The sequence below is a fragment of the Tachysurus fulvidraco genome, chromosome 18, assembly GCF_022655615.1.
Source record: "Tachysurus fulvidraco isolate hzauxx_2018 chromosome 18, HZAU_PFXX_2.0, whole genome shotgun sequence".
Lineage (NCBI taxonomy): Eukaryota > Metazoa > Chordata > Actinopteri > Siluriformes > Bagridae > Tachysurus > Tachysurus fulvidraco.
In genome coordinates this window covers 5,694,076-5,712,615 of record NC_062535.1, presented here as the reverse complement: position 1 = coordinate 5,712,615, position 18,540 = coordinate 5,694,076, and the positions used below count along the sequence as shown (strand labels likewise).

General features: G+C 36.8%; 1 protein-coding gene across 4 annotated transcripts in view; it reads right to left on the bottom strand.

Moving 5' to 3' along the window:
- dmd (dystrophin) overlaps nucleotides 1–17,533 on the bottom strand; it is a 147,679-nt gene extending 130,146 nt beyond the window's left edge. The window contains exons 1-11 of one of the 4 annotated variants that reach the window (XR_007138528.1): nucleotides 17,117–17,533; nucleotides 10,980–11,041; nucleotides 9,127–9,219; nucleotides 7,990–8,067; nucleotides 7,500–7,592; nucleotides 5,712–5,884; nucleotides 5,419–5,537; nucleotides 4,693–4,871; nucleotides 3,718–3,852; nucleotides 2,807–2,998; nucleotides 73–254 (exon numbers count right to left, since the gene is read on the bottom strand). Coding sequence is in view for 2 of the 4 variants with exons in the window: in XM_047803689.1 (XP_047659645.1) it covers nucleotides 73–254; nucleotides 2,807–2,998; nucleotides 3,718–3,852; nucleotides 4,693–4,871; nucleotides 5,419–5,537; nucleotides 5,712–5,884; nucleotides 7,500–7,592; nucleotides 7,990–8,067; nucleotides 9,127–9,219; nucleotides 10,980–11,041; nucleotides 17,117–17,201 (1,391 nt within the window). In the remaining 2 variants the exon portion in view is untranslated. The remainder of the gene's footprint in view (nucleotides 1–72; nucleotides 255–2,806; nucleotides 2,999–3,717; nucleotides 3,853–4,692; nucleotides 4,872–5,418; nucleotides 5,538–5,711; nucleotides 5,885–7,499; nucleotides 7,593–7,989; nucleotides 8,068–9,126; nucleotides 9,220–10,979; nucleotides 11,042–17,116) is intronic. The other 3 variants (XR_007138527.1, XM_047803689.1, XM_047803688.1) reach the window with 3 other exon arrangements.
- Between the last annotated feature and the right edge of the window lie 1,007 nt (nucleotides 17,534–18,540).

Here is an 18,540-nt window from a genome sequence, read left to right as displayed (position 1 = left end):
GGCATACAAATAAACAGAAATAATGGTTTAAAGGATACTTGATGCAAAGGAAGTTTTCATATTAAATAGTACCTGCTTTGTCGTTCCATACTGGCCACACGTAAATGTTCCCAGCGAGAGTTTAACAAATTCATCTGCTCCCGAATTTCATTCTCCTCATCTTCAGTCAGCTGTCCTTCAGCCAAGAGGATGCTCCCTGCCTTTAACACGTTACCCACACTTCCCTGATGAGCAGTCAGCTCAATCATGTATCCCTAGAAATCGTTGTTATAAAATATACACGAACACACACAAAAAGAAAACATTAATATATTCACTAGAACAAAGCACTCAGGTAAATCCAAGGGAGCCTTGTATAAATACAAGCTAAGCTATGTCCCCTATGTCCTATATCAAACTAAGACACTATGAATAAAACTGTATTATAATTACTGTTGTTGTTACTAATACTGTTACTACTATTATTGTCATTACTATTATTACCATTCTGATTATAGTGAAGAACTGTAATATTTAACACTGTAATGTTTGACTCAATGAACAATAAAGTGTATATGCACATTTTTAAATGTTCTGCAACACACATTTATCAACAGTGTCGGACTCTTTATTACACCAAAATATGCATCCCAGGACTATAAATGATGCCCAAATCTGATTAACATTAACTTAAAGAAATGGAACAAATATACACTAATCATCAATAACATTGACAGATGAAGGGAGTGGTGTGTGTTTGTTTGGGGGAGCGGGGCATTGGACTACTGATTAGAAGGTTGTGAGTTTGAACCCCAGGCAACCATGTTGCCACTGCTGGGCCCCTGTGCAAGGCCCTTATTTGATTTTAGACTTTTAGACTTTGAGCATGTCGTGGCCTAATGGTTAGAGAGTCTGACTCGTAATCCTAAGGTTGTGGGTTTGCGTCTCGGGCTGGCCACGACAGAGGTGCCCTTGAGCAAGGCACCGAACCCCCCGACTGCTCCCCGGGCACCGCAAAATAAATGGTTGCCCACTGCTCCGGGTGTGTGTTCACGGTGTGTGTGTGTTCACTGCTGTGTGTGTGCACTTTGGATGGGTCAAATGCAGAGAACAAATTCTGAGTATGGGTCACCGTACTTAGTCCTATGTCACGTCACTTTCATAACGGTGTCTAACAACTGAGGTAAATGTAAATGTTGATTGTCTTACAAGAATGGCACCTGTTTCAAGGCGGTGCAAAACAGGTTTAAGGTGCAACAGTACTCCCTAATAACAGTGGCTTCTTCCAGCAGGCTAATGTGCCATGTCACAGTGCAAAAATTGTTCCAGAATGATTTGACAGTAACATGACAGAGTTTAAAGTGTTGACTTGGTCTCCAAATTCCCTCAATCTCAATAAAACTGAGCATCTGTGGATGTGCTGGACAAACAAATCTTCTGCTGCTCATGTTTTGATACTAAATACTACAGCACACCATCGGCATCATGTCAGAGCTGTTTTGGTGGCACAAGGTGGACCTACACAATATTAGCCAGATGATTTTAATGTTATGGCTGGTTAGTGTTTTCCTTAATTTCACACATTAACATGTACTTAGATTTTAAATAAGTGACCCTCTTACGTACTGTAAGAGTCTATAAGCAAGATGAAAAAAGGTGGAGACAACAGTAGTAAATTCAATACAAGTCAAGAATTAAGTTTGATATATAATCATCCATCTCTGTGTTTGTCTAGAATCTAGCTAAATGAGATTCAATTCACAATTTGGAAAAGCAAAATCTTAAAACTAACAATCTGCTAAATCCAAAGCTTGCATTCTCCTCTAAGAAACACTCTCATCCTCCACGTTGTTTTACTTATTCAGCTCAGCATTTACAGTAGAAATGCAAGGAGGCAATTCTTAGCCACAACCAGGGGCGGTTCTAGGTTTTCATCTTTAGGGGTTTTAGTTCTCAGTGAGAATTTAAAAGAAGAAGAGTTTTATATTATATATTATATGACTACATAGTAAGTCAAAAGTTATGGTATTATTAAATGGCAAAAGTGGACACCAAAATTTTATGCATGATGTAATGATGCCAGTCTTGAATCAAATCAGATCATGTATGTGTGCATTCTCTACAAACTGTGTGTCCAATGAATGCAGTCATTAATAAACAAATATTCACAAGACAAAGACCAAATCAATAATGTTATTTTTATTTAGTATTGAATAGATTGTTTGCATTAATATTTTGTTTGTGCTACAACTCTGGTAATAAGAATAGTGACATTTCACTGCTTTTGGTTGCCGTATTTGCGTCTTCCCGCCGATTAACGTTATAGATAAACGCCTCCAGCTCTGACTGCGCGTGCACGCTGCGCGTACCTGTGCTTCTCTGTTCAAATAAAGCAGACAGCTGAAGACGCACTTTTGAAAGACTACAAAACGCACACATGTAAAAGCAAAGTAAAAAAATCACTCTTGGATCAAACTGATAAATAATTTTCTTTCCCATCGTAATTTTTATTTTTTATTTATGAAAGTAAAAATGATACTTTTAGATTTAGGGTGGCAGAGATCACAGACAGGGGGCTGAAGCCACCCTAAAAAAGGCCTAGAACCTTCCCTGGCCACAACCATATCTACTTAACATATTGAGTGCTTGTGAAAACAGTGAAAGCGCAATTACATATATGCACTTTGCAATTAATTTAGGTTTGTTTTTTTTTTATATACAATGGAAAATTTGTGAGCAAATGGGTGTTTGCGTTTCCATTTTTGAGGCCTAATTTTATTTTTCAAAAAACGCATGCATCCTTCTATCACAATAATACACTTCTTACCTCATAAGTGTGAAACTGCTCCTTCACTTCATCTGCAGACGATGAGATGGGTGGCTGACCTTGCAGGCCATCCTCAGCAGACAGAAGCCATGTCAAGACCTCTTCTAGGGAGTTCTGATAACTCTCTAGCTGGTTTGTGCCATGTTGAAGAGGTCCCGGGGACGGCCACATATCGTCTGGACTTTCTGAAGACTGTGGATGGTTTAAGAAGATGACATTCATAAACAAAAATAAATTTACATTCCAGTAATTTGGTCATTAAAAATGTTTACTTAAGAATTCAAGAACATCCTTTCCCCTGCTTTTTTTTATTTAAATCTAAGTGTAAACTTATGGCTTTTATTTCATGAACATTTGTATAAGCACATGTAGTAGTTTAGAGATTACAGCACAAAACATAATCTGCCAACAAAATATTCATCTTAAAAAGCAGATACTTCCTAGTCATTGCTCTGCCATACTAAAGAGGGAAAAGTCTAGGGAAAGTCTAACCTGACCTTTAAAAATGCTGTAACTTGCTTTATGGTCATCTGACAAGTTACATCTGAGACCTCACTTTATTCGCATCACAGCAGCAACAAGATCTACATTCAAAATCTTCTGAAATTGATCTTTTTTTCTGAGTTCCACCATCATATATTCTGTTATTCCATATTACCACAATTAACTAAATAATAATATCATAACCTCGGCACTAGCAACTGCACTAGTGTTTGATACCAATCCTAAAAAAAACCCCAAACAAATGGAATGGCCAGTGACAATATTTCTGCCCCTTTTCCCTGGGGTCAGGTTAGTCCATGTATAAGTCTATGGCTTCTAACTGTCCAACTCACTAAACAGCAATCCTGAAACACAGAATACAAACTCTGCTTCTCAGCAAACACACATGATGTACTTTACAGACTAACCACTGTGACGGGGGTCTTTCTTGTCTGCCCAGGAGATCGAACATATGCAGCCTGAGTGAAGGCATAGCTTTTGTAGCGTAACTTGTTTGATGGAGACTGGCTGCGTACTTGACTATGAGCCACACTGACTGTGATCTGAGAAAGAAAGCGAAAAACACCAGAAACTAAACATTGCAAAGTAACAATAAAGATTGAGAACACTGTAAGGAAGAAAACAAAGCACAGTAGAAGACAGAAAAAGACATGTTGTTAGAGGAAAAAACGGAGAATATTCAAGCCAAGTAAATATCAATAAAAGATTCTACCATTCTAATAATACTGTCTATAATTTTATAATGAATACTACAGTATTGAGCCAGATGTAGCTTTTTTATACTCAAACATCATATCACACACAACTCAACACAAATTTACAAATATCTTGAATATCGGCAAACTCAACTAATGTAACTGCACTAAGCCTAATCTATAGATATTTGTAATAATTTTAAGCCAAAAAATTGTATTCTATCGGCAGAGAATGTTGACAGATAACATTTAGATTTTATTCAGAGCTAAATGCTTGAAATAAGGAACTGTACTGTCAGATCATTATTCAGATTTCAAGCATTTTGTTCAGGATAATATTATCTGTCAAAATTATCTGCCAAAATAAGACAATTTTAAGCTTGTGATATGAATTTCTACAACTTGTAATCAACATTATATATAAACTTTCATATATTTATTCGTCTTATTTTCACTCCCTATTAAATTTTGCAGTGAATTAGCTAAACCCTAAGATTCACTCAATGATTTGTCTTAATAATGTTCTTCCCTGAGGTGTTTTTTTTGTTACATCCTTTCACTTTAAATACTACAGAATCAAATGGCAGGCTTCAAAAAGGTTTATCTTTTGTTATAATAATAAATCATTTAGACTTAAAATACATAAACATTGTTTTTCCAGGCTAGATGTAATGTTGAAGATCTGACCTGCTGGGAATAACGTTGTTGTGTTTGAAGGTGGAAATGTTTCTCTTTAGAGATTTTAGCTTGCGGGAGAGACTCAACTTCCTCTATAGCCTCCTTACTCACACCATGGGGCAGAACTTGAAACAATGATGTGAGGTACATAATTATAGACTTCTTATCTGGAGTAGCAGTAGCAACATCTAGAGGGAAAAGAACAAAATAAAATTAACCACACAATTAAAGTAACTCCTGAATTCATTCACAAATTCAACTCAGCTTTCTCCTGGTCACAGACCAAGTACACTTAGTCTCCTTTCTTTATTATCTGCAATATTGTTCTTTCCACTGGCTTTACATTGGCTCACAACAAACACAACTTTTGAATGTATTAAAATTAATCAACTAGGTGACTACTAACCATATGACCGACATTCCACACAGACAGGAACCCAAGGTCATAACCTTATTTTACATACTAAATGTACACTACAACCTGCACTGTGTTCATTCTACACACAGTTTCTCTGTTTTAGTCCTTAGTAAGTCTCTGTAAAACCATTAAATAAACGAAATCATTATGTTTAAAAATTATTATACATTCCCATACATTTAATTTTTACCATTTTCATAAAGGGTGTCAATAATTATGCAACTAGCTACATCAAGAAGAACTCCTATTATTAAGAGCACAAGAAATTAAATGTAAATTTAAATGAAAAATGTAAATATATGCATGAGAGTAGATACCCTCAGGGTCAAGCAGCCGTTCAATGCCCAAATGCCTTTCAGAAATGGTGAACGCATGATCCAACCGGTCAAATGCTTTATCCATCTCTTCCACCACATCCCAATCAAACAACTCCGGCCTTGCAAAGATAAAAACACAAGCCCATACGGTTTAACATTTATTTTCCAATTGTTTAAATGAACCTGTCATAGAGGAACAATATGCTTTTCATACAAAAGAAATATTCACTTAACTACAAATATCCCTTCAGTTCCTGTATGCCCAAATATGTAGCACTAATGGGAGCACTAACCTGTGGCTATGGATCAGAGCATTAAAGGCCAGACCATCTTCCCAGCTGCTAGTGAAGTTTACAACATTGACCAGTGGGTAGCTCTTGGTGGACTGCCTAACCCAACTCAACAATATCTTCTCACTGCTGGTTTGCTTCAAGTCTGCCATCACATCTTTCATCACATCTTTCACCTAGAAGAGAAGAAAAACATCACAAAATATTGTTGCTCTTGTTGACAATGTCGTGTTGAGTTCCAGCTCCGTGCTCCAGTGAGCAGTGACTCTGCAGCAGAAATGCAGTTCCCTTTCGAGGGCAGTCGACACTGCATCAGGGCTGATGCTATGGGAATGATTCTGTAAGGAAGTGTCTGAAGCTGTGTGTACACACACACACCGATTTAATGACTCAGGAAGGACACATGACGAAGTAATTACGTGCCAGAAAAAGTCCATAGAAGCTAATCTACTGTAAGTCATATAACTTCAGCTTCTTTGTCTTCTTTGTATGTTTGTGTTGATTGTCTGTCTAGTGCAGGGTAAAAGAAAAATAAATAAATAAATTTTATATATATATATATATATATATATATATATATATATATATATATATATATATATATATATATATATATATATATATATCCCCGTCCAGGGTGTATCCTGCCTCGATGCCCAATGACGCCTGAGATAGGCACAGGCTCCCCGTGACCCGAGAAGTTCAGATAAGAGGTAGAAAATGAATGAATGAATATATACATATATACACCCTTTGCCAGAGCGGAGGACTTTCCTCAGGGTAAAGCGTACGGGTAAAGCGTACCAGTATTATGTTCTTCCTTTTGGCCTAGCCCTTTCACCACACACATTTACAAAGTACATGGACGCTGCCCTGGCACCGCTGTGTCTCCGGGACATCCATGTACTGAATTGCCTGGACGGCTCATTCTGGCCCAGTCAAAGGCTTTGGCAGCCAGTCATTGAGATGTTGTTCTTGCCCCTATGTGTTCTCTTTCTGGGGTAGTTTGGGACTCCACCATGATGCTGGCACATCTGTTCCCCACACGGGTGTCTCCCATCTTCCCAGCAAGAAAAGCTATACGGCTAGGCCGAAGCCTCTCTGTCACTGAAGGTGCTCGGCCTCATGGCAGCAGCAGCCAACGTTATCCATTTGGGACTGCTTCACATGAGGCCATTCCAGCTCTGGCTCAGGGGTGCAGGCTTTCATCCTCACAGACATCCCCTTATGTTCATAATGGTTACACGCTGTGGGCTTCGTACCCTTCTTATGTCTGGAATGACCTCGGTTTCTGACCTTGTGTCCCACTCTAGGGGCGCATCACTGTCGCAGGATTCTTTCGATGGGTGCCTAACTAAGGGCCCTTACCTCTCATGGCACATAAATTGCCTGGAGATGAGAGCTGTGTTTCCAGCATCGAAACACTTTCTCCTACACCTCAAGGGCTGCCATGTGTTAATTGTCACAATCAGCACTGTGCGTATGTAACCCTGAGAAGGGAATAGGATGTTGAGTTGCTGGGCATGTAATCACTTCATCACGTGTCCTTCCTGAGCCATTAAATTGGTGTGTGTGCACACAGAGCTTCAGACACAACTTCCTCACAGAAATATTCGCATAGCGTCAGCCCTGACACAGTGTCTCATTCCCTTCTCAGGGAACCGGATTATATACGTAACCTGGTGTAGTTTACTTGAATAACTACTCCTTGCTAGTGTGGAGAGCAAAAAAAGCATCTCAAAACCCATGTCAAACCACAATATGCCTCATGAGAGACTCATGTCATCTTACCTGCCAGTGAACAATTATGCTCCAGATGAGACCTAAAGTCAATTTATGATTGCCATCAACAATGTCAGCTCCTCCAATATTCACCAGCTCAACCTAGGAGAAGTACATTAATAAACTGTATTAATATAATATGAAACTGTTTATATGTCGATATGGGAAGTTGAACAAGTGTTTTAAAAGACTAAATTACAAATTTGTGTTTTCTAAAAGGAAATTCTTTCCCTTAACCAAATTTTAAAAAGTGACTTTTGTACAGGTTTAATTAAGAGTTCCAGTTAAGAGCTCACAAAAAGACAACTTACTGAAAAATTGAGAGCTCTTAACTGGAACTCTTAATTAAACCTGTACAAAAGTCACTTTTTAAAATTTGGTTAAGGGAGTATGTCTATAATTACTTAGCTCAGTTTGTGTTCCTATGTATTAGAATAGTATTGCTAATGAAGTTAGTGTATATCGATCTATAAACAGAACTGTTCTGCCTATAACTTACATTGTTCTTCTGAAGGATCTGCAGCACTCTGTTGACATTATTGAGTGAGTGCACACGGGTGAAACCACGCTCCTTCACCTACAAGTAGAGTACAGAAATAAACTTAAGAAATGTTTAATGTCTTTAAAATGATTCATCTTTCATAATGAATTCTTGAATACTCTTTTCTCATCATGAACTTTTCCTGCCTCTCATCAATCTGAGGCCAAACGCTTTCATTTACCTAGGTTACAAATCTCAGTTTTGCCCAACTCCATACATTTCAGGTTACCATGCATTTTTAGTCAACTTAATTATGGCATATTAGAAGTGGATTATTTCAGGTGTAATTTACAACATCTTAAATCTATGTGGGTAAAAAGTTTAAATACACCAGTCTTTTAAACAGCCTGGATGTTTCCAGAAATTAATTATATGCCTGTAAGAAGCTTTTTTGTCAGTAATTCCATGGGATAATCCAAGCAATTCAGTTATAACCTGAGGATAAAATTGTGGACCACCACAAGTCCAATTTTTTCACCACAAGTCCATATAAATAATGCCAATAGAACAATAGAAGGTACCAATAGCATCTGTACAAACACCTTAATTAAATATAGAAATCATGGAACTACAGAGTCACTGCATCGATCAGTAAGGAGGCACAAACCACCTCCTAAGGATGAATTAAGCTCCAATGTTGCAATAACGTCAAAGTTTTGGAGTAGCCATCATAAATTCCTTACCTGAATCCCATAGACAATTTGTGAACTGAACTAAAAACCTCTGTCTGAGAAAAGAGGCACATAATCCTGACCTGCTTACATCAGTTCTATCAGAAGGAATGATAAAGATTAAAAAAAAAAAACTATTGAGAAAAGCTTGCAGAAGGCTACCCCAAGAGTTTAATTTGAAGGTCAAGCAATTAAAAGCAATAGCACCTGATACAATCACAAGTGAATGGCCCATACAAACTGATCAGAAAATGGCAGGTAGACATAATCATAAATCTTTTTACTTTTATACAAATTGAGTTATATATAAATGGAGCATAGGGGCTCTAAAACAGACACTTGTTTGACAATGAATATTAGTTTCTGCTTAACATCACACTACAGTGCATGAGAATTATTTACACCCTTTTTCAGTTTTACTCACTAATTCATGCCCAGTCAAGCATTCCAAAAGTTCCAGAAGACGGCGGCCATCACACAAGTCTGTGAAGAGGTCATCAATAGGGGGTTTTCCTGCCTAAAGAATGAATAGAATAATAAAAAAATAAAATGAAATCTCATGTGCTCTTAAAGGCCATGATTTGATTTTTGACTTTTTTTGAAAATTGACTTTTAAAAAGAAAGAAATCAAAAAAGTTTTATAGAAATAAAAATAAATATATCATAAAAAAATATCTGCATGAATGTCACAAGTGTTCCTAGTTAAGTGAGCAGTATTAATGTGTAAATAGCTTTATATTTCATCTTTTCTACCCAATTGGATTGGCGCCTAATCACTTTCGTAACATAGGCAGTGGTTGCTCATTGGTTAATGTGGTTTAGTTATCGGTTGAGTCCATGTCCTCGATTCCTACAGACCCTTATTCCAACAACTCACAGCATTCTTTCCTAAATTTATTAGCATTATACGGTATACTGTTCAAAGCTCTAAAAAGGGCTTTGATCCATAAACCAATTTGGTGGATGTCCTGTCTTTGTCTTATCCTCGGTGCCTCGCTGCCGGTAGTAAAGCAACCAATCAGCTCTGTCACAGGTGACTTGATACCTGCATATTGAAGTGATCGGTTCTCTTGGCTGCTTAACAGCCTCTGAGCCAATCTGGGCCATCAGCCTCTTGAGGGCAGCTGCTCCAGATTGTTTGGAGAGTGCCAGCAGAACGTGTGAGCTGGGAAAGGCTAAATCAGATTCACTATCAGACACTGCTGAAGCCAGAATTCAACAATGCAGTGGTTAGCTAGGAAATATCTCCCAAAAAATGTAGGTCCCACACATAGCTGTGACAGTCAAGTGTCCACATACTTTAGGGCACATAGTGGAATTAATTCAATTTCAATTCAATTCCCATTACCTCAAAACAGCTTTACAGAAATATAGGGGGGGAGGAATGAATGAATGAATGAATGAATGAATGAATGAATGAACAAACAAACAAACAAACAAACAAACAAACAAATAAATAAATAAATGAATGAATGTAAAATTATATATCTCTAGCATCTATCCATATCTCTAAGGAGCAAGACTGAGGTGACAGTGGTGAGGAAAAACTCCCTGAGATTATGAGGAATTAACCTTGAGAGGAACCAGACTAAGAAGGGAACCCATCCTCATTTAGGTGACACACTACAGTAAATAATGTCCTTTATACAACAGTTTATAATAGTGCAACCAAGAGCTCCCGAGGAACCAATGGGTCAGTGCAAACTCTGAGTTCACCACAGACCCAACACTAATTTCTTCCTGCCAAAGTCTTCAAATGATTGCTGATAAAGACCAGACCATACAGCTGACTGACTGAATGGATAAAAGAAGGCATGACGTGGTCTCAGTGTGACTCCATTCACTGCAATCCCATGAGTCACTGACTGACAATGCAGATCAAGCCCCAGCAGGGTGACCACCGGATGACGAGACTCCAACCAGGGGTAGAACGTCAGAATTACACATATGAAAGTTAGATAACGTGTATATGTTAGAACTACAAACAACAAAATGTCTGGGAAGCTTTGTAGACATAAAATCATGCACCAGTCTTGGAGGTGTGTAAATGTATTTATGCTTGTCTGGTTATCTGATCTGTCTGATTTATCTTTTTTTTAAACAATGTAGATACTGATTTTACTAAACACCAATCAAGAGATTATATAATACAAAAATAAAATTAAATTACCATGTTTCACCCCTTTAAAAAGTAATTATAATATAAAATAGTAATTTAATAAATAAATATATTAAATCTTCATCTCGCTTTTCCAATAAACAAATACATCCCCTTACCTTAGCAAATTGAGAATTTATCCACTTTGTAAAGGTTTTCTTTTGTATGTCTTCTCTTTCATCTGTAATAGAATGAGAATTATAAATATATAGATAAATAAATATATATATTAGGTGCTATTGAAATTCAGTTATATGGGTTTAATAAATGGTATTTAGTAAAGAATATATTTTGTAATATACTACAAAAGAAAGAAAGAAAGAAAGAAAGAAAGAAAGAAAGAGCTAATTGGTTAAAGACATTCCAGTTAGTTTTGCTTAAAAGATCAGCTATATTATTTCCCCTGTGCACAGAGAACAGAGGCAGTAGTTTAACAATGACCTGGAGCAGTGGAGGTTAAGGGACTTGATTAAGAGCCCATGGTTGTGGATGTTCTTAGTTTGAACTATATTTGAAAACCTTTGAACCAAAAAAAGACAATGTTAATTACTAAATATAATAACACATTTCAAACAGAACAACAAAATCCATCTCTGTGGATGCCAAAGAGGAGGACATTGAATCTGACATTAGGACAACAAACCCAAACGGCACATTTTCAACACTGATCATTATGTTTATCTTAATAACAAAGTAGACGAAATAAGGAGAATAATTTAATCTATAATCTACACGTATATAATAATAATAATCTATCGGAAGCCCTGATTCCACATCCAATTGCTAGGACTTGGCAGACAATATGAGGAGACAGACACAACAACGGGTTGCTATTGACTCGAGGCAGGAACCAGCTGGTGTGTCTGCGCCACGGTGTACAGAGCTGTCACTGGATTAAATCCGACCTTTTACTAATTGGATTGTAGAGTAATTAGAACCGAAGATAACAGACAAAAACACCCGAGATACAGCAGTCTTACTTACTTCATCACTTTAAACACACACACAGAAAGTCAAGATCCTCAACTATTCACATTCTACAGTTATTTCACAGCCTATAAAACAATGTTAAAGAGATTTCCATTGCGTTTGGAGAGCGTGTGCGTGCGCAACGTGTGAGCAACGAATCTGTCACCAAACTTTGTTTAAATGATCAACAACAGCAAAATCAATATGTCTATGTTCGGATGCTTTGAAGCATTAAACAGATATGCGACCTGTTAAAACCTTTTAGCAGTACAGATGTGTCTGCTCCAGCCTTGTTACATTAAAATACATCTTCGCATGGAAAGGATTCGTGACATCTACAACAAGACGCGCGGAACGCGACATGAACGACGCGTAAGGAAGGTTTTCAAGCTTCTATAAACGCGTTATAGCGTCTCAGCTCTCACAGGTTCTCGCTATACGAGCACATACGCAGGTTGTTTTGATTGTCAATGTCTAGGAGTATTAATCCAGTCTCACATTGTGCCATCACTCAGTGTTACCTGTACCGAAACAATCCAGCAAGCTCAACGTCGCAGTTCTCCATGCGGGTATCCTTTAAAGCCCAAATACACTCGCCAGTGACGGTAGGTCGACACCTTGACAGTTTATTTTCAGTGATTCTTTTCCTCCATGTGTTATGGCACATGCACAGAGCAGCCAAGCGACACGCAGTTGTTCGGTTTGGGGGCGTGTCGTTATAAACACGCAGGCTTTAGCTGTCCAGAGTGAAGCGCATGTGGAGGCTGGATTTGTGGGCCAAGGAAACTGAGGATAAACAGTCCAGCTTTACATATCTCTGTGTGTGCGTTTTAAATAATTACAATGATAATTGCATTTTAAATGTACTTATGTCCTTACACCTTTTAAAAAAACAATGTGTATATTGTTTACATAATCAATCCCAGCACATAGATAAAAAAAATCCAGCTAGATCTGTCCCGCTACCTAGTGTCTAAACACTGGCAGATGAAGTAGCTAGCAGAGTTCGTGTACCACTTTATACAGCATGACCTTTATTTTGGAAGCTTGATCCTGGCAGCTGGTCAGACCAGCTAGAATTTTCAGCATGGCAGTGCCAATGCTCCTGGCCTGACATGGCCTCTCAAACAGTTAGCCACTAAATGGGAAAAATATCCTGAAAGATGTTCTATTGAAATGGTGATCAGAATTGCATTTAAAATGTTGTGATATGAGACAACTATTTTCGCACGGTATTTTCACGAGTGCTGTATGTACAGCAGGTGAATACTAGCTTTTCCTGAAATCTGGATCACTTTCACTATTCACCCTGGTTCTAGACAAACAATCCCACATTCATTCTCTGCTCCAAACACTTCTGATTAATTATTAGCTCTATGTGTGTTGAAGTTGCATGTGTTAAAGCAGGGAAAAAAATCAATATGCAGGGCAGGGTGTCCAGGACCGGGATTGGTAATCTGTACAAATATGTCCATTGTTCAGTGTATAGTACTGGGGTATAGAGCTGTGGGGTAAAGAAATATGCGTCACCATAATCTGCCATACTAAAGTTAAATCTTCAAACTGAACCATTAAAATGTATATTTCAGCATAAGATTTGGCATCAGATTAATTAGATATGAAGTCCTTTTTGGACTTTTGTAGACACACCATCAATGGTCATCAGAAAAATACACAAGATGATGGCAAATTGAGATTTCAGCATTCTATTCTACATGCAATGTATTTGCACTTGTTGAACACCAAAGCTCCCACTATGGCAAAGCCCATAGAGTTAAAATATAAAGAGTGCATCTAGAACCAGTCACGTGATCACATTATTTCATGGAGACAATAGTGTTGTCTTGTTACAGTGACCGTCCACCTTTTAGTTTTGATTTACAGCAACCAATGTGCATTGTATATTATACAGTTACACTACCATGTTATATTTATTTATTTTTATCCTTATTTCTCCCTCTTCTTATTATTATTATATTTATTTTATTTTTACAAGTAGAAGTTCAGGTAAAGGTTTTCTCTGCAGATATTACCTCAGTTTTCAAACTTTAAAAAAAATGGTTAAACTTTTAATAAAACCTTAATTTCAGCAATAATGAATAAAATTGTGTTAAAGAACATATATTCAAAAATATAAAAAAAACATATAACAACAAATAAGATAAAAAAATCTCTCTTTTGAGAACTGAGAGTCAAATGTTTTTCAATGAATTGATGAAAACAACAAGCATCACAGCTTAAACTAAAATCACATCACAAGTCCAAAACTCCATATACATACATATTTCTACAACTAATATACACACATTTCTATAACAAGTCTACACTAACTGGATTGGACAAGCAGTGGACTGAGAGTGCTGATAAGGTTATAAGTATAAGGTTTATACTCAATCAGGGCCAAAACAAATGTTTATCCATCTTGTTCTTCAAGTGAAAACTGGTTCTCTTTATTACTTTTCTGTCATGGTTATGAGCTGTGTCTCAAATTTAATACTCGGGTGATACAAAAAAAGCATTTACTAATCTAGAAAACTTGAGACAGTTATTTAAAACAGACCTCTTTACAGGTTCAATATCTGCAGCACCTTCCATAATTATTGGAACAGAAAGACCAGTTAATTTGCAATACACAAAAGACATTTGGGTTTGAGTTACAAAGAAGGATTTTAGAGTTTATTTTCATTTAAATACCACTAGATGTGTTAAACAATATAAAACATACAGTCTGGTCCATAGGTATTTGGACAGTGACATGATTGTTGTACTTTTGCCTCTGTATACCTCCAGAATGGATTTGAAAGAAACATTCATTCATTTTCTACCGCTTATCCGAACTACCTCAGGTCACGTACAGGTACAGGTACCTCAGGAGCCTGTGCCTCTCCGGCATCCTCGGGCATCAAGGCAGGATACATCCTGGACGGAGTGCCAACCCATCGCAGGGCACACACACACACTCATATTCACTCACACACTACGGACAATTTTCCAGAGATGCCAATCAACCTACCATGCATGTCTTTGGACCGGGGGAGGAAACCGGAATACCCGGAGGAAACCCCCGAGGCACGGGGAGAACATACAAACTCCACACACACAAGGCGGAGACGGGAATTGAACCCCAACCCTGGAGGTGTGAGGCAAACATGCTAACCACTAAGCCACCGTGCCCCCTTGAAACAAACAATTAATTGTAATTTGTTTTAATTCATTTAGCCCTTTACCTCTTGTTCGTTAACCCTTTCCCAAGATAGATAATCATGTTTATATGATGTCACATGAATAAAGCCAAGTTTGTGCCATCAAGCAGTTTCACTGCAAGGTTTCACTTTCACTTGCCTTTCACAAAATAAATGCTGCTAATTTGAACTGCCCCATTTTACTGGAGCCCCATTATAATACATATTAATTCTTATTTATCTGCCTTTATTCACTGACTTTATCTGAACTCCAAAGTTCTCCTTCAGATTGTCATGACCAAAAAAAATCAATGTCGCTCATTATAGAAAAGTCCTAATTTTTTTTACTGTTAAAATAAACATTTTTGCAGGATGGTAGAGTTGTTGCACAGCTGAGTAGAAACAAAGGCTGTGGAATTTTAACTGAGAATTGAGTCACAGGAAGTCCATGAGAGAGTGAGTGAAAGTTTATCAAGTAAAGTTCATAAGTGGCATTAAGAAAGTCTATTAGAGTAAATTAGAGTCTTAAATTAGGGATATGACGAAAATGTAAAGAATTTACTTCTACACAGAATAAAAATGTCATTTTTTTTCTTCACATTTAAAAGTAAGCTACTGGGCAATTTAGGAATATTTCAGTGTCATCTTTCTTTTTTTTTTAAATCCGAGATTGGATTGGACATATTACTGGAGTAAATGCTTTCTATCTTTGGCCAAGATATTTCTCTAGACAGGTTGAACATAAATCCATTACTGACATCTTTTTTCTTCTTCTAGATTTTACACCATATATTTGCCAAATTAAATATTTACTCTTTTTTTTTTTTATTTAAATTAGTGACGTGACATATGGCTAAGTACGATGACCCATACTCATACTTCGTTCTCTGCATTTAACCCATCCAAAGTGCACACACACAGCAGTGAACACACACACACACACACACACACACACCGTGAACACACACCCGGAGCAGTGGGCAGCCATTTATGCTGCGGCGGCCGGGGAGCAGTTGGGGGGTTCGGTGCACCTCAGTCGTGGCCGGCCCGAGACTCGAACCCACAACCTTAGGGTTACGAGTCAGACTCTCTAACCATTAGGTCCATTGACTTGGCCATTATTAATTAGAATTACTTCATAAACATAAGATGAGAATATAGCCACAGTGTTTTGTGTATATACAAAATCTCAGTCACATACAACTTGTAAATACTCAGAAACTGACCTTAACCCTGTATATTTTGAGAACACACAGCTGGTGCTGTTTTACTATGTATATATACACAGTATACTGTATATAAAGCAGGATTGAATTGCAAACTAATGCGCCAAACTGTTCTATACTAGAATCTATACTAGAATCTAGAATCTATACTCTAGATGACCAGCATTGAGGTTTGCTCAAGTTAGAGAGGAAACAGAAGCAGAAACCCAGTCACAAGGGGATCTTCTGTATATTGATGCCTGTGTCCATTTTAGTCAGATTGAAATAATCAGAATAATTTAAGAATGAGAAACCCCATGTACTAAACAAGGTCTCCTGAAATCTTACACCAAGCAACTGCGGTTATTTTAAGTGCTCTAAGGCCATATTTCAACAAGACAGTAAATATAACTGACTCCAACTACAAACTATAAACAAGAATGTCTGAGTCTAGGCCAGCAAAATGTTTGTTTGTTTGTTTATTTCTCTCATCTTCACCTGACTTATTATTGTATTTTTCTTTATAGTTTTTATAACCCAATATGCAGAGGTCTAGAAGAAGAGATTCAAATAAAGAAAACATTTTCAGCATTTGTGAATCCCAAATGTTAACTATTATTTCATTAATAGTCTAAAAACTTTGTCTTAATGATTATGTAATCTTATATAATATTATATAAACTTACACACACACATATACATATATATATATACACACATACACACTATATATATATATATATATATATATATATATATAAAAAACACAAATAAACAGATGATTTAATAATAAATAAATAAACAGTTTATTTATTAACAGCAATGTTTAAGGATAAAGCATTTAGAGATCGTTATGGTTCGTTATGATCGCTATGGACATCTTTACAGTGAGATTCTTACCTGATCTTGTTTTAATGATTTCGCCAAATTCATCCTCAGTAGCTTCTACCACCCACTGGTCCTCCGCACAAGCAGCTTCAGCCATGGCAAATCCCAAAAGTGCCAGAAAGTCTCTTACTCTAATAAAGGTTTGAGCAAAGTAAAATGGCCAGAGATTTTTTACTAGATATTTCTGCAACAGCTCCCAGAAAGTTTTGAATGATACTGATCTAGGACAGCCTGTGAACTGGAAATAACCTGCCAAGGACCCAGAAGAGAGGGAACAGGTGGCATATTTTACTTGTCCCAAAATAGAGCTTATGGAATAGACAGTGTGTCACCACACATTATGTTTTTTTACTCCTGCAATCTATGTACACTTTATGTTGAAAAGTCTGGATCCATAATAATCATATGTTCATGAGATTCAACAAAAATATTAAGATGTCGTAGAAAATCTAATTTGAAATATAGCTGCGAGCAGCAATTATAACTGTTCAAGCATTTTGAGATCTTTAAATGCATTAGTAAAAATATATTATGTACTATTTACCAAGTATGTAATTACTTATATATTGGAGATGGAATGAGAATGACAGCAGGTTTTGAAATGACACTTCGATGTATTTGTAAAATAAATAATCAAAAAGCAGTTAAAAATGAACAAGTTTAAAATGGCATACAGCAAAATTAAAAATCATTTGGCTCTGAATGACTCACTGAGACAGAAGGCACCAGATTCATAATTACAAGCAAAAATATACATTTTCATATCTCATGACCAGTAGGTGGCACTGTCCCTGTTGTTTATAGGAGGCACTTACTGTTGGGGTATAAGGAACACCAAGTTGGTGTAAATATGCTAAAGCATCGCAGAGATATAACCTGGCATTCAATAAGCTGTGTGCACTTCTATATTAGTTGATGCATTATATTCAAACAGTTTAGTCCATCAACATTTGTTGAATAAAATAGTCTTAATTTGTCTGATGATTAATATTACAGTAAATATATATTACCCTAAATATTACAGTGAATCTACATATTTCTGAAGTGTATTATAATTATTATTATTGTGTCTCTGATTAAATATTTTTATTGTAATGAAGATTAATAGAATAAATAAAGTCACTGAGTGTTTGTTTGCATTTTATTTGTAGCTCTATACATTTTATGTGAGGATTAAGGACTTTGTTAACAAGGCCACTAAATCCCTGATGCCTCCTGAGTGTCACTCATTCTTTTCAAGTGTCTGTCAGCTCTATAAACACGAGAGTGAAGTACAAACCAGAGCCCGTATTCATGAACATTGTGCAAAGTTGCTCCTTGTGACAAAATTCTAATAAATTCTATCTGAAAGACGTTTCACTTCAAAATGAAAGAAAATCCTAGGAAAAAAAAAAGTTATTCACAAAGCATCTTAACCTTTAAAAGAGCTCATAAGG